The 14,019-nt window shown below is 42.5% G+C and overlaps 1 protein-coding gene across 3 annotated transcripts in view; it reads right to left on the bottom strand.

The window, feature by feature from the left end:
- ARHGEF25 (Rho guanine nucleotide exchange factor 25) overlaps positions 1 to 14,019 on the bottom strand; it is a 479,971-nt gene that overhangs the window by 64,731 nt on the left and 401,221 nt on the right. For all 3 annotated transcript variants that reach the window (XM_077483624.1, XM_077483625.1, XM_077483626.1), the window contains one exon: positions 3,822 to 3,949. In XM_077483624.1, coding sequence (XP_077339750.1) covers positions 3,822 to 3,949 — 128 coding nt within the window. The remainder of the gene's footprint in view (positions 1 to 3,821; positions 3,950 to 14,019) is intronic.

The raw sequence follows: 14,019 nt of genomic DNA, 5'->3' as shown, positions 1-14,019 counted from the left end.
AAGCTGCTATGGCTGCTGGAAGATTAGATACTGAATCTGCCAGACTACATCTATGGTCAGATTCAACAAAGACCTAGGTCATGAATGACAGTAGTGAAAACCTCAGACAAGGGGGCAAAGGTCCCAGCTACACCCAACAGAGCAAAGGGGGACTCCAAAGACAAGAAAGACTTTAATAGTAGAAGACAACAAGATTCCAGGCTGCAGACATCAGCACCCTCAATTGGTGTGATGCAAGCAGCCCCTAACCTGACAGTGAAAAAGCTGGAGACATTCGTTACAGTAGGATTGTAGTCCCTTGTATATAATCAGATATGTTGCAGTCACATAGCAGTAAGGCCAGCCATAGATGGTTCAAAGAGAAAAAAAATGCTAGAATAAAAAATGACAGGTTAACCACTTCCCGACCACTGCACGCCGATGTACATCGGCAGAATGGCACGGGTTGCTCTGATTTCTACTGATTTCTGGTTTCTACTGATCCCTGTCATCAGAAGCAGCGATCTCTGTCATGTCCTAGGTAGCTCATCCCCCCTACACACTGAGGGAACATATTTAACCCCTTGAGCATCCCCTAGTGTTTAACCCCTTCCCTAACTGACATTTACACAGTAATCGGCGGCTATTTTTCGCTCTGATCGATGTATAAATGTCAATGGTCCAAAAATTGTGTCGAAAGTGTTCGATCTGTCCTCTGCAATGTTGCAGTCTCGATAAAAGTCGCAGATGACTGCCATTACGAATAATAAAAAAAAAAGATTATAATATACTGTAAATGCCATAAATCTATCCCCTATTTTGTTGATGCTATAACTTTTGCGCAAACCAATCAATATACACTTATTATGATTTTTTTTTACCAAAAATATGTTGAAAAATACATATCAGCCTAAACTGAGAAAGAAATGTGTTTTTTTATATATTTTTTGGGGATATTTATTATAGCAAAAATTAAAAAATTTAGCATTTTTTTCAAAATTTACGTTTTTTTTTTTGTTTATAGCGCAAAAAATAAAAAATGCAGAGGTGATCAAATACCACCAAAAGAAAGCTCTATTTGTGAGAAAAGAAAGACATACATTTTGTTTGGGTACAACGTCGCATGACCGAGCAATTGTCAGTTAACCGGTTCCCGACCAGCGCACGACGATGTACGTCGACGGAATGGCACGGGCAGGCATATTGGCGTACAGGTACGTCCAATCTTCAATGCCGCCCTGCCATCGGGAGCATGCCGCCGTTGGCGCGCTCCCGCGCTGGTCGGGACCCCCGTGAGTCTGGTCGCGGGACCCGCGGACTCGATCGCCGCGGGCATACCCGCGATCGTCTCACGGGACGCCCTAATGGAGGAAATGCCGTGTAAACAGCATTTCTCCATTCTGCCTAGCAACTAGTGACGCTGATCTCTGCTCCATGTGATTGGAGCAGAGATCAGTGTTCACCAAATGAAAGCCCAACCCCCCCCACAGTTAGTAACACACCCCTAGGAACACTTAACCCCTACACTGCCACCCACTGGTTAACCCCTTCACTGCCAGTTTCATTTACACAGGAATCACTGCATTTATATAGCAGTGATTACTGTATAAATGACAATGGTCCCAAAAATGTGTCAAAAATGTCTGATGGGTCCCCCACAATGTCGCAGTCACAATAAAAATCGCTGATCGCCGCCATTACTAGTAAAAAAAAAAATAATAAAAAATTATTAATAAAAACGCTATAAAACTATCCCCTATTTTGTAAACGCTATAACTTTTGCGCAAACCAATCAATAACCGCTTATTGTGATTTTTTTTACCAAAAATATGTAGAAGAATACGTATCGGCCTAAACTGAGGGAAAAAAATGTTTTTTTATATATTTTTGGGGGATATTTATTATAACAAAAAGTAAAAAATAATGCGTTTTTTTCAAAATTGTCGCTCTATTTTTGTTTATAGCGCAAAAAATAAAAACCGCAGGGGTGATCAAATACCACCAAAAGAAAGCTCTATTTGTGGTAAAAAAAAGGACGTCAATTTTGTTTGGGAGCCACGTCGCACGACCGCGCAATTGTCAGTTAAAGCGACGCAGTGCCGAATCGCAAAAAGTGGTCTGGTCTTTGACCAGCAAAATGGTCCGGTCTGTAAGTGGTTGACACAGTGCTGAATCGCAAATATTCTCTGGTCAGGAAGGGGGTAAAATCTTCCAGGGCTGAAGTGGTTAATATTTACAACAGCAGAAATGAAGAAAAGTCATCCATCCTCTTAGGACACCAGCAAAAAAATGTGATATGCTTGTAGTGGGAGGGGTTATAACCTGCTCATTTGTTCATTTGTTTGCCAGTGTTTAATCCTCCTATAGGTGGCAGTAAACTCAATGGTTTATGGCCCCATTCACACCTGGGCATTTGTAGCTTGAAGCCTGAAGCTACAAAACGCTGGAGGGGAAAAAATTAATTATTCTCTATGGATATGGTTCACATCTCCACTCCAAAACGTCTGAAGCCAGAAGCTCAAAAAAAGTTCTGGAACTTTTTTTTTAGCCAGATTTGGGCGTTTTTGTTCTTTTTACATGAGTGACCTTTTGCCCTGCACAAAATCGTGGCAAAACGTTGTAAAAAACACCACAAAATCGTGGTAAAAGACGCTGCAAAATCACTGTAAAATTGCATGATTTTCTGCCTGAAAACGCTATGCTCAAGTGCGAATGGGGCCTAAGACTTCATGTGTCCATAATTGGATAGAAATGTGATGCACAAATGCAATAAATAGTCATGCCATATGTTTCCAGGGACAAATCAAATTTATAGATCATAACCTACTATTTAATAAATGTAGATACTGTAGATCCTAAATGCCATGAATTATATTTACTTAGATAAAGAGTTTACTGGCACGGGCAAGGCACTGATTCCTGTAATGTTAAACCCCATTCCTTTTACTTAAAATAGATATAGTACATGAATGTCACCACTTGCTGGATTAATGAGTGATGTTTTGCTGAAGGGACAGCACCCATTAAACATAAACAGCTCAGTAATCACTGCAAGCAGACTCTAGCCCTGCTCTAAATCAAAGTCAGGAGCTGATAATGTAGGAAGCAGCTCCTGATTGGTCACATCCCCCGGAATGCACTTCTATTGTCAGGTGCATGAGAAATCTTTCTTACAAGTCTATGTTTTTTTTCCTCTAGACTTATCAGTGGACTAGCATTTCCCTCACCACAGACCTTATCATCCACTAAGTTAGCCATATCTCCAATGGCCCAGCATTCCTATGATCAAAGGCATTACTAAAAACAAAAGTCCTTTACTCACTTATTTAACTTTAGACAGCAGCTATGCATCCCGGCACAGTTCCTTTGCTTTAATCAAACAGTTTGACTTTTGTAATTTGACAAGCACATTAAAGCCCCATACACACTATCAGTTTTTCTGCTGAATTTTTCCTTTAGATTTACCAAAACCATATAATATGAGGTGAAACCTTAGGAGTTTCAATTTGTGTGCAATCAGACAGGCCCTTGCACTATATGGTTTTGGTAAATCTGAAGGAAAAGCTCAGCAGAAAAACTGATAGTGTGTATGGGGCTTAGCATGTATTCAGACTGCCCATATATATATATATATGTACAGTATATACATATTAAGATAGGCAAGTAAATGTCAGGGTTTAAAAATGGCTTATACTTATAAGGGTCATCAACTGATTTGGGCAAATCAAATGAGCAACTTTACTACTAGAAACTCACCCAGAGGTATTAGGTGTTATTAGTATTACAAGAAGAAAGATGAGTAAAGTCCCATTCCCAATAAGCCCCAAAAAGGACTCACTTACATACTCTTTTCTAAGGCACTCTTCTTTTCTTCTTCTGTTTCTTCAGGGGAATAGGAGGAAACAACAGACGTTTCAGAAGCTATAGACTCTTTCTTTCTGGAGTCTTGGAGGTAGGGTATGTGCGGATCCTGAAAAAAAGAAAATTAAACCATCTTTATAGACAAAGCCATATTTGTCTTTTGTATGAATTAATTGCTGCGATTAGTTATATAGATTAATAGAAGTAGAAAGAGCTGGCAGGCGTTTCATGTCTAGAGAACAGAGGGCCTGGGTGGCAACCTCTTAATATATGCTAGTGGCATAGCAGCTGAGATGCACGAGGTTCCAGCCACTACCCAGCCCACAACTCTAGGGGATCCAGAAATGGCTTTGCTTATTTAAAGAAATCTCTGTAGAAATAGAAGCATCACCATGGTCAGAAGACTCCCAAAAGATCTAAAGTTTGCTGTTTTGAGTAAGGTATCTGTGTTTCTGGTGGGAGTTATTAAAGAGCATTTCCAAACAAAATAGTGTAAATCCAATGAAAAGGCGTATGTAAGCCTGTAATGGCTGTTTAGAGTTCAGAACAAATGTTCATATGTACAAATAGCAGTAGAGCCAGCAGAGTATAGGCTCTGCCTCACATAATCAAGGGACCCACTTTGGTTTCCAGTTGTGTCAATAAGAAGGTCAAGATTTGTAGTCAGTTCCAAAAAAAATGTACACACGCCTACAATAACATGACTGATTCAATATGGAAATATGATACTTCCTGGTGGTCTGTTACCTCCTCTTCTCCCTGTGACCCCCAAATCCTGGGAGTGTAAATAAGAGTAAATGGCAGTAATATTATAACTGGACCCTTTAGAGCGGGAATATTAAATTAAAATTCATGGAGGTCTGGTCAGAAAAATGTTCTTACAACAAAGGTCCTAATCGCATGTGTTCTCGCCCCCCCCCCCCCCCCCCACACACACACACATATAATAAAACCCCCTTTAACATCACAGTTCCACAGTTCACACAATTACCTCTTCACAGCAGTGTTCTCTGTCCCCCTTCAAACCCCCCCAATCTCTTTCACAGCACACCTCTGAATTCCCCCTCACATCATACCCCCCTTTGTTCACAGCAGTGTCCTCAACCCCCCTTCCCATTTATGGCCCCGCATCCCCCAACAGTAGTGTCCTCTGTCCCATTCATATCATCCCCCTACAGTAGTGTCCACCTCTGCCTCCTTCAACCCCCCACCCACAATAATGTTCTCCTCTTCATCGTGCCCCCCTCCCCCCCCATAACGTTCTCCTCTGCTCCCTTCACAGTCTCTTTACTGTAGCTATCCTGCATCCCTCCTGACTGTTGGCTGTTTGGTGATTATACTCCTCAGCTTTAGTTTCACCTGTTATCTAAGACAACCTATTAAATGCTGCAAGAAGAAAAATGGATCTGGCAAGGTGGACCCTGCAGTAAGTTAAAGTGGTTGTAAAGGCAGAAGGTTTATTTTTTTTATCTTAATACATGCTATTTATTAAGATAAAAAGCCTTCTGTGTGCAGCAGCCCCCCTCAGCTCCCTTAATACTTACCTGAGCCCCCTCTCAATCCAGCGATGTCCACAAGTGCCTCGGCCATCCAGGACTATCCCTCCTGATTGGCTGAGACACAGCAGCTGCGCCACTGGTTCCCACTGCTGTCAATCAAAGTCAGTTAGTCAATGAGGAGAGAGAGGGGGCGGGGCGAACCGCGGCTCCATGTCTGAATCGATACACGGCGCTGCAGCTCAGCTTTGGTGCCCCCACAGCAAACTGCTTGCTATAGGGGAACTCAACAGGAGGGAGGGACCAGGAGAACCGAAGAGGGACCCGAGAAGGAGAGGATGTGGTCTGCTCTGTGCAAAACCACTGCACAGAGCAGGTAAGTATAACGTGCTTGTTATTTTTATAGAAAAACAATGAGACAATCACTTTAAGCAGGAATGACCAGGGCCAACCCTACCATAGGTCCCGGTGGGCCCACTGGACCCAGGCAGCGCCCTGCGAGGGGTGGCAAATCAGGGGCTGACTGGGCCTGGGGTAGGGTGTGCGGCATGGAGAGGCACGGGCCCAGTGTTGAGGGGGGAGGGAGCTTCAGGGTTTGTGGCACTTCGGGCTTCTCTGCTGCTGCCGAAGCTGCAGATTTTTTTTCTCTCTGCCGGCCCGCCCACCACCTGTAGCACAGGGCCAAAAGGGTTTTGGAGCACTACTTTTGACTCCAAGATAGGTGTCTAATAGGTGGTGGACAGGGACAGAAGTCCTCCGAAGCCCGCTGTCACCGCTGTCTGCTCCGTCCAGCATGCCTGAGCTTGTCACAAACATCCCTTCTCCCGCCCCTCTTTCCCTATCCGTGTGCTGCATCTGTTAAAGGGATGTAGGGGCAGGAAGATTAAACAAGCAGCCAACAGCCCCCCTCTCTCTCTGCCTCCCCTCTCTCTGCCCCTCTCTGTTTCTCTTCCTGCACCCCCTTTCTCCCTGCCCTCTCTCTGGTGACAGTGGACTGTGGCAAGTAACAATGCGGATCTGTTGGCAGGCGACGGTGGCAAGTGACAATCTGTATCTGGTGGCAGGCAATAGTGGCATGCTGCATCTGGTGGCAAGTGTAAGCTCAGGGTTCCCACTGATTCTGCATTATGGTGAGTTAGACTATTTCATTATATGTTACAATGTAGTAATAGAAATTATGTGATTTGATCATCCTGACACCATATCAAGCATGATGTCAGGGTGATTTAAGTGTTAACACCAGCCATTCACCTGACAAATCACCCCTGTTGCTGATCAACCCTGAGACTACATTCCACCTGTCCTTGGCAAAGTTGTTCCTGAATGGAAGTTTGGAAATGTGGTCACCCTGGGGGGGAGCAGGGTGCCAATTTCCTTCCCCCGGGCCACTCTGATGCCCCATACAAAGGACACACCACTTCACTCCCTGGCTCAGCCAATGGCAAGTGCCAGTAGCTGAGTGGGCTCCTCAGCTCACTTCCCACTGAAAAGTTAGTTTTTGGTGCAAACGTTTATAGGCAGTCTAGCAGCCACTGGTGGTGTGATGGTAAAGGTAGTGGGCTACTTGTTAACCTTCCCAGCCTGCGTATGTTCTGGGACAGTGTCAGGGCCGGACCTGGGCACTCACAAGGAGGAGAAGGACACGAGCATGCGCATGGGGGGTAGAAGAACCAAAGCCACAGGAGAACTCATAATGTGAAGGGGGAGACTTTTGATGTAAAGAGGGCTTCTGATGTTAAAGGGGAACTTCTGATGTAAGCAGGGACTACTGATGCAAAGGGGAACTCAGAATGTAAAGGGGGGGAGGGGGACTTCTGATATAAAAGGAGACTCTTGATGTTAATTAGGGGGCTAACGATGTGAAAGGGGGCTCCTGCTGCTAAGTATGGAGTTCCGAATGTTAAGGGGGAATCCTGATGTCAAGTGTGGGTGCTGTTGCTGTTGCATGTAAATCTGATTTCCTGATAAGTTGAATTTTAGTTTTATTTATCATTATATAAAATAATGGATGTAGGGGCCTTTTGGTGGGTATAATTTTTATTTGGGGGGGGGGGGGGGGGGCATTTTATTCTTGGTCCCAGGCAGCACAATGTCTTGGGCCAGCCCAGGGAATGACTTCCACTTTGCTTATACTGATGCAAGTTGGCCATACACTAGTATAATTTCATTTGAATTTTCATTTTGCTGTTAGGAACATTAGTTCAATTTTCTAGTGGTTAGTGGAGTCAAATTGTCAGTCATTTTCAACTGCAATGATGAAAAAATTAGAAGTAGCAGGATTCTAATTTTTTCTTGAATTCACAAATTTCAAAACAGTGTATGTCGTTTTTGTTCAGAAAATTACATCCATTCCAAAATCAAATGTTAAAAGGAATTTAAATTTTGAAGTATATTTGAATGAAATTTATCAAGTACTGAGCATAAATAAAAAAAGCTATATCTCTGCGCTGCAGTGGGGCGGCAGCTGATACAGATAAGTAACATACAGTGCCTTGTAAAAGTATTCACCCCCCTTGGCATTTTTCATGGATTGGATTATTTGAGGATTTGCATCATTTAATTTACAGAACATGCCCACAACTTTACAGATCTTTTTTTTTTATTGTGTAGCAAACAACAAATAGGACAAAATAACAGAAAAAGTCCATGTGCATAACTATTCAGCCCCATAAAGCCAATACTTTGTAGAGCCACCTTTTGCGGCTATCACAGCTTCAAGTCGCTGTGGATGAGTCTCTATGAGCTTGCCACATCTTACCACTGTGATTTTTGCCCATTCCTCCTTGCAAAACTGCAACAGATCCTTTAAATTGAATGGTTTGTGCTTGTGAACAGCAATCTTTAAAGCGGTAGTAAACCCAGTTTCAAAAAACCCTTACATTCCCGGCATGCTGGAAATGCTAACTTTCACATTGGTTGTGCTCTCAACCAATCTTTCAAACCATCCCATGGCTGGTTTCATAACTAATCACATGTGCAGCATTATGGCAGTTGAAGAATCATTAGAGGCCAAGATGGCAGCTTCCTTGTCTGAAAATGATAGAAGGGTTTACTTCTACTTTAAGTCTGACCACAGATTTTCTATTGGATTGAGGTCTGGGCTTTGACTAGGCCATTCCAACACATTTACATGTTTCCCCTTAAACCACTCAAGTGTTGCTTTAGCAGTGTGCTTAGGGTCATTGTCCTGCTGGAAGGTGAACCTCCGTCCTAGCCTAAAATCACACACAGAGTGGTACAGGTTTTGCTCAAACCTGTATTATTACCCTGTAATATCCCTGTATTTAGCACCATCCATCTTTCCTTCAACCCTCACCAGTTTCCCAGTCCCAACTGCTGAAAAACTTCCCCACAGCATGATGCTGCCACCACCATGGTGTTCTTTGGGTGATGTGATGTGTTGGGTTTGCGCCAGATATAGCGTTTTTTTGATGGTCATAAATTAAAATTTTAGTCTCATCAGACTAGAGCACCTTCCACCATACATTTTGAGAGTCTCCCACATGCCTTTTCACAAACTCAAAATGTGCCATTTTGTTTTTTTGCTGAAAGTAATGGCTTTCTTCTGACCACTCTGCTATAAAGCCCAACTCTATGGAGCATACGGCCTATTGTCATCCTGCTGTGAAACTCTGCAGCTCCTCCAGGATTACCTTAGGTCTCTGCCCTGCCTCTCTGATTAATGCTCTCCTTGCCCGGTCCGTGAATTTTGGTGTCTCTTGGCAGGTTTGCTGCTGTGCCATGTTCTTTCCATTTGGTTATGATAGATTTGATGATGTTCCTAGGGATCATCAAAGATTTGGATATTTTTTATAACCTAACCCTGACTTGTACTTCTCAACAACATTGTCCCTTGCTTGTTTGGAGAGTTCCTTTGTCTTCATAGCAGTGTTTGGTTAGTGGTGCCTCTTGCTTAGGTGTTGCAGCCTCTGAGGCCTTTCAAAAAGGTGTGTATATGTAATGACAGATTATGTGACACTTAGATTGCACACAGGTGGACATCATTTCACTAATTATGTGACTTCTGAAGGTAATTGGTTGCACCAGAGCTTTTCATGGGCTTCATAACAAAGGGGGTGAATACATACGCACATGCCAATTATCAGTTTGTTATTTCTGAAAAGTAGTTTTATGTGTATATTTTTCTAATTTTACTTCACCAACTTAGACTATTGTGTTCTGATCCATCACATATAATTCAGATTAAAAAAAAATTGAACTAAAGGCTGTAATGTAACAAAATAGATAAATAGCCAAGGAGCGAATACTTTTCAAGGCACTGTACTAAACGTATACATAATCTTAAGAAACAAATAACGTGTAGCGCCAAAAGTAAATAAACAGCGATGAAATGTGAATACTGTGTATAAATGGACAGCACATTGAAATAAAGTCCAAAAAACAATTAAAGTGAAAAAAATTCTAAAGTAAAAATAAATAAATAATATAATATAATATAATATTATATATATATATATATATATATATATATATATATATATATATATATATATATATATATATATATATATATATATATATATATATATATACACACACAAGCCCAATCTTAAATGAAAATTAACAATGAAAAACCAATATAGTGAAAAATATAAATTTAGATGCACACTCCCATGATAGGATCAGCAATATAAACTTATTGGTGAAAGCACAATAGTTCAGTGCAAAGATGTGCACCAAAAATTGATGGTGACTTGAAAAGTGAAGAGGAGCGTTGTACTGGATCACCTCTTCACTTTTCAAGTCCCCACCAATTTTTGGAGCACATCTTTGCACTAAACTATTATGCTTTCACCGATAAGTGCTGAGCATGTTTGTTTGAAAATCTACTAGTGTATGGTAAGCAAAATATCTGCTCCTGACTGTAGTTATGTCAATCAAAGAGGCACACATACCAAAATGATCAACATATGTATAAATATTAAAGTGATCCCTTTTCAGTGGCATGGTAATAATGCATGCACATCTAAATGAGCCCTTGGAATAACCAACTAAAATCTGAGTTGGGGCTGGAGTTTGTGTTTATGGCCAAGCTGGATTCACATAGACTGGGTGATTACCGTTAAACCAGTGTTTCTCAAATCCAGTCCTGAGGCCCCCCCAACAGGTCATGTTTTCAGGATTTCCCTCAGATGAAACAGCTGTGGTAATTGCTAAGGCAGTGAAACTGATCAAATCACCTGTGAAAAATAATGGAAAACCTGAAAACATGACCTGTTGGGGGGGCCTGAGGACTGGATTTGAGAAACACTGCGTTAAACTAAGGGGTGAACTAAATACGGTGTTCATCTGCCCTTTATTTCACAATACCTTGCTTATTAGTCTTGAAAATGGAGAGAATTGTTTTTCAAGATTCGCATACTATTGACTTTAATAGTAAAACACATTAAAAGTTTGCAATTTGCACATTTTGGAATGTGTTCACCAAACCTGCCCTTGAATTAAACCCATGCAGATTCGTTCATCACTATTTCTCTTGGTCTCTGTTGTGATCTATGAGAATCTATAACTTCACATTAGGGCAGCTATAATGGTCAGAGATTTGTTGTACAGCTCTTTTACTGCTTATTAAGAATTAGTAAATAGTTTAATTTCCATAATTTGAGCACAGGGGCGCTTCAAGGGGTTCACATTTTAGCAATGTTTAGAAACTGGCATATACTGATGCCTGTCTACTCTCATCGTGAACTGAAGAATGGAGTGGGCTGCTAGGGTGCCCAAGGGGAAAAGCTGTGCACAAAAGTTCCTGTTTGCAGAAGATAATCATGCCCAACTCACTGCTAAAACTTTTTCTGCACTGTGTGTAACACACTGATAAATTATTATGAATGTTTACATTTTTTATCTGTCAGAATAGCATATCAGATCATATGGTCCAAAGTAAGAAATGACTTTCAGCAAGTGTTTTTTTTCTATCCGTGGATGCAGTGTTCCTCTGCACAATAATATATGTACTAGTCAGTGCAGTGAATGTATTCCTTAGGATATGTGATTGTACTGTGCTCATTTGGTACAGTAACATAGAAAACTGTACATGAGATGTACAGCTTAAGTGCCTCTCCGCTCCATATATTATTGATTAGTAGAAGAAATGCCGCCAGTGTAGACATTCTAGTAAAACGCATTCATCAATGCCATAATAGCCTTTCTCATAGAAAAACAAGCTAAAAGCTTTGGGAATTGTGAAGCTAGCTTTTCCATAAAATTCAGCGTATAGATCCCAGCCTGGCCGGTACCTAGAAAACGTGGGCACCAAGTCAACAACTGTCATTCATCTGACCAGCATAGTAACTGTCACTAACGTAGTAAATGTCACTAACATACATGGGGGGATTTATTAATAAGTAAGGTTTGCACCTGCTCTTTTTTGCAGTTATCATTTTTGTTGCTGTTTATGTACTATATTTGCTAAAGGGTATCAACAGGCCAAACGTTTTCTTTTATAGTTGTTAATAGAGTGGGGAAGACGTAGAACATCTATAAGGTTTTTATTGCTGTCTGGGTTCCACTAGGAAGATTTATGTTCTCTGTCTGTCCTGGTGACCATTGTCAGCAGCACAGAAAGTTACTTTGCTTCTGGAAAAAGTGAGGGGAAATCTTTCAGTTGGGACAACTTGTTCCATTAATAACTGACTTAATAACTATAAGATTGTCATCCTCACTTTAAAGATATTTCCACTTAAAGCCTAACTGAAGCCTGTGACACGTACACAGGAAGAACTGCCTAATGTAAAAAAGAAAATCTGTGTGTTGTTTTGGGGTGGTTGTTTTTTTTAGGGAACAAAATGAGTGATGGAACACTGGAACGTTTTTTGTGCCCAGAAATTAGCTTAAAGTGGAAGTCAGAAGTTTTTTTTTATCTTTATGCATTAAGATAAAAAAACCTTGTGTGTGCAGCAGCCCCCCTCATACTTACCTGAGTCCCATCTTGATCCAGCGATGTTGTGCGAGAGTCTCTGCTGTTTGGGACTCCCATCCTCGTTGGCTGAGACAGTAGCGGGGTGCCATTGGCTTCCACTGCTGTCAATCAATGTCAGTGAGCCAATGAGGAGAGAGAAAGGGTGGGACCGAGCCGTGGATCTGTGTCTGAATGGACACACAGAGCAGCAGCTGCCATGGGAAGCTGCTTGGGGGGGGGGGGGGGACTCAGCAAGAGGGAGGGGCCAGGAGCACCAGCGAGGGACCTGAGAAAAGCAGTATCTGGGCTGCTATGTGCAAAACCATTGCACAGAGAATTAAGCAGGGGTATTGCTAGATGGGAAAAGGACCAGGGGCTTCAGCTCAAAGTTAGATTTCATAACCCATCCCACATTTTAAAGTAAGTCCTGCCAAACACTGCATCATGGGGGGTGGGGGTTTAGACTCACTTGTTGGTTGCTGCCAGGTTCACCAGTGCCCATTAATGCAGCCTCACCAGTGCCCATTAATGCAGCCTTATCAGTACCCATCAGCTCAGCCTTACCTGTGTCTACCAATGCAGTCTGATCAGACAGTGCCTATTAGCTCAGCCTCACCAGTGCCCATCAGTGGCACATTGCCAGTACACATCAGTGTAGCCTTGCCAGTGCCCATTAAGGCAGCCTTGCCAGTGCATGGGGAGAGAAGAGCCACCGGTTTACACAGAGCAGGAATTTCCCACTTAGTCGGCACCACGTGGCCTTTATCACACTAAGTTCCACCACCTGGACCAGCAACTATTATGGACGTCGCATGTCCCGGCATTTGACCAGTGTGACATCCATCATAGAAGCTAATAAGTTTAATTGAGTAAAATGAGACCCCAGGCTTTTTGGGGGTCCAGCCTGGGTGAGCCCCCCCCCCCTCCAGACGCCACTGCAGGTAAGTATAAAATGCTTGTTATTTTTAAATGAAAAAAAAAAACTAGACTTTAGTATCACCTTAAATGCAGTACTGGGAATTGTGCAGACCTGATGATAAACAAAGCTGTGCTGCACTTAGACCCCAGACTCTGTTTAGATCAATCAGCAGGGGATCTGTCTGCTGATCCCCAGCTGATCTGAGCATAGCGGGCAGTTGACAGGTCTGTGTCCACAGTTTATGCAAAGCAGACATGGGCCGAGCACGCTCTGCTCTATGGACCAGCGTGTGTAAATAGACTCCACAGTCCATTTAGACCAGACTGCCCTCTGTTCCAATCAGCCTAGACAAAGGGAGACAGATCCCCTTCAATTTTTTCTTTTTAAGCAGAACGGATCAGATTGGAGGTTGGCAGGTATACACCTGATGGTCCATAGGGGTGAATGGAGGGTTCGATCAGGTCCACCTGAAAAACTGATGGGTGGACGTGATCAGACCCTTCGTGTGAAAGAAGCCTAAGGCCGCGTACACACGGGCGGATTGTCTGCCCAACTAAGTTCGGCAGACAATCCGACAGACAGTCCGTTCAAAATTTGCATGAACGGACTTGACCACACACGATGAGCAGACAGTCCACTGAAAGCGTGCGTGATGATGTGTACAGCACGTACGACGGGACTAGAAAAACGACGTCCTATACACTGCAATGCAACCTTCGGCCGTGTAAACCCTTTCTGAGCATGCGCCATACTTAGTCCGTCCAACTTGCCTACACACGAGCGGACTGTCCGCTGAAACCAAGTTTGGACGGACAAAACCAAGTTTGAACGGACTGTCTTATGGA

The sequence above is a fragment of the Lithobates pipiens genome, unplaced genomic scaffold, assembly GCF_037356315.1.
Source record: "Lithobates pipiens isolate NorthernLeopardFrog02 unplaced genomic scaffold, aLitPip1_a1.2 Scaffold_16, whole genome shotgun sequence".
NCBI classification, from domain to species: Eukaryota; Metazoa; Chordata; class Amphibia; order Anura; family Ranidae; genus Lithobates; species Lithobates pipiens.
Note: the sequence above shows the minus strand (reverse complement) of the source record. Positions and strands in the feature narration are given on the sequence as shown.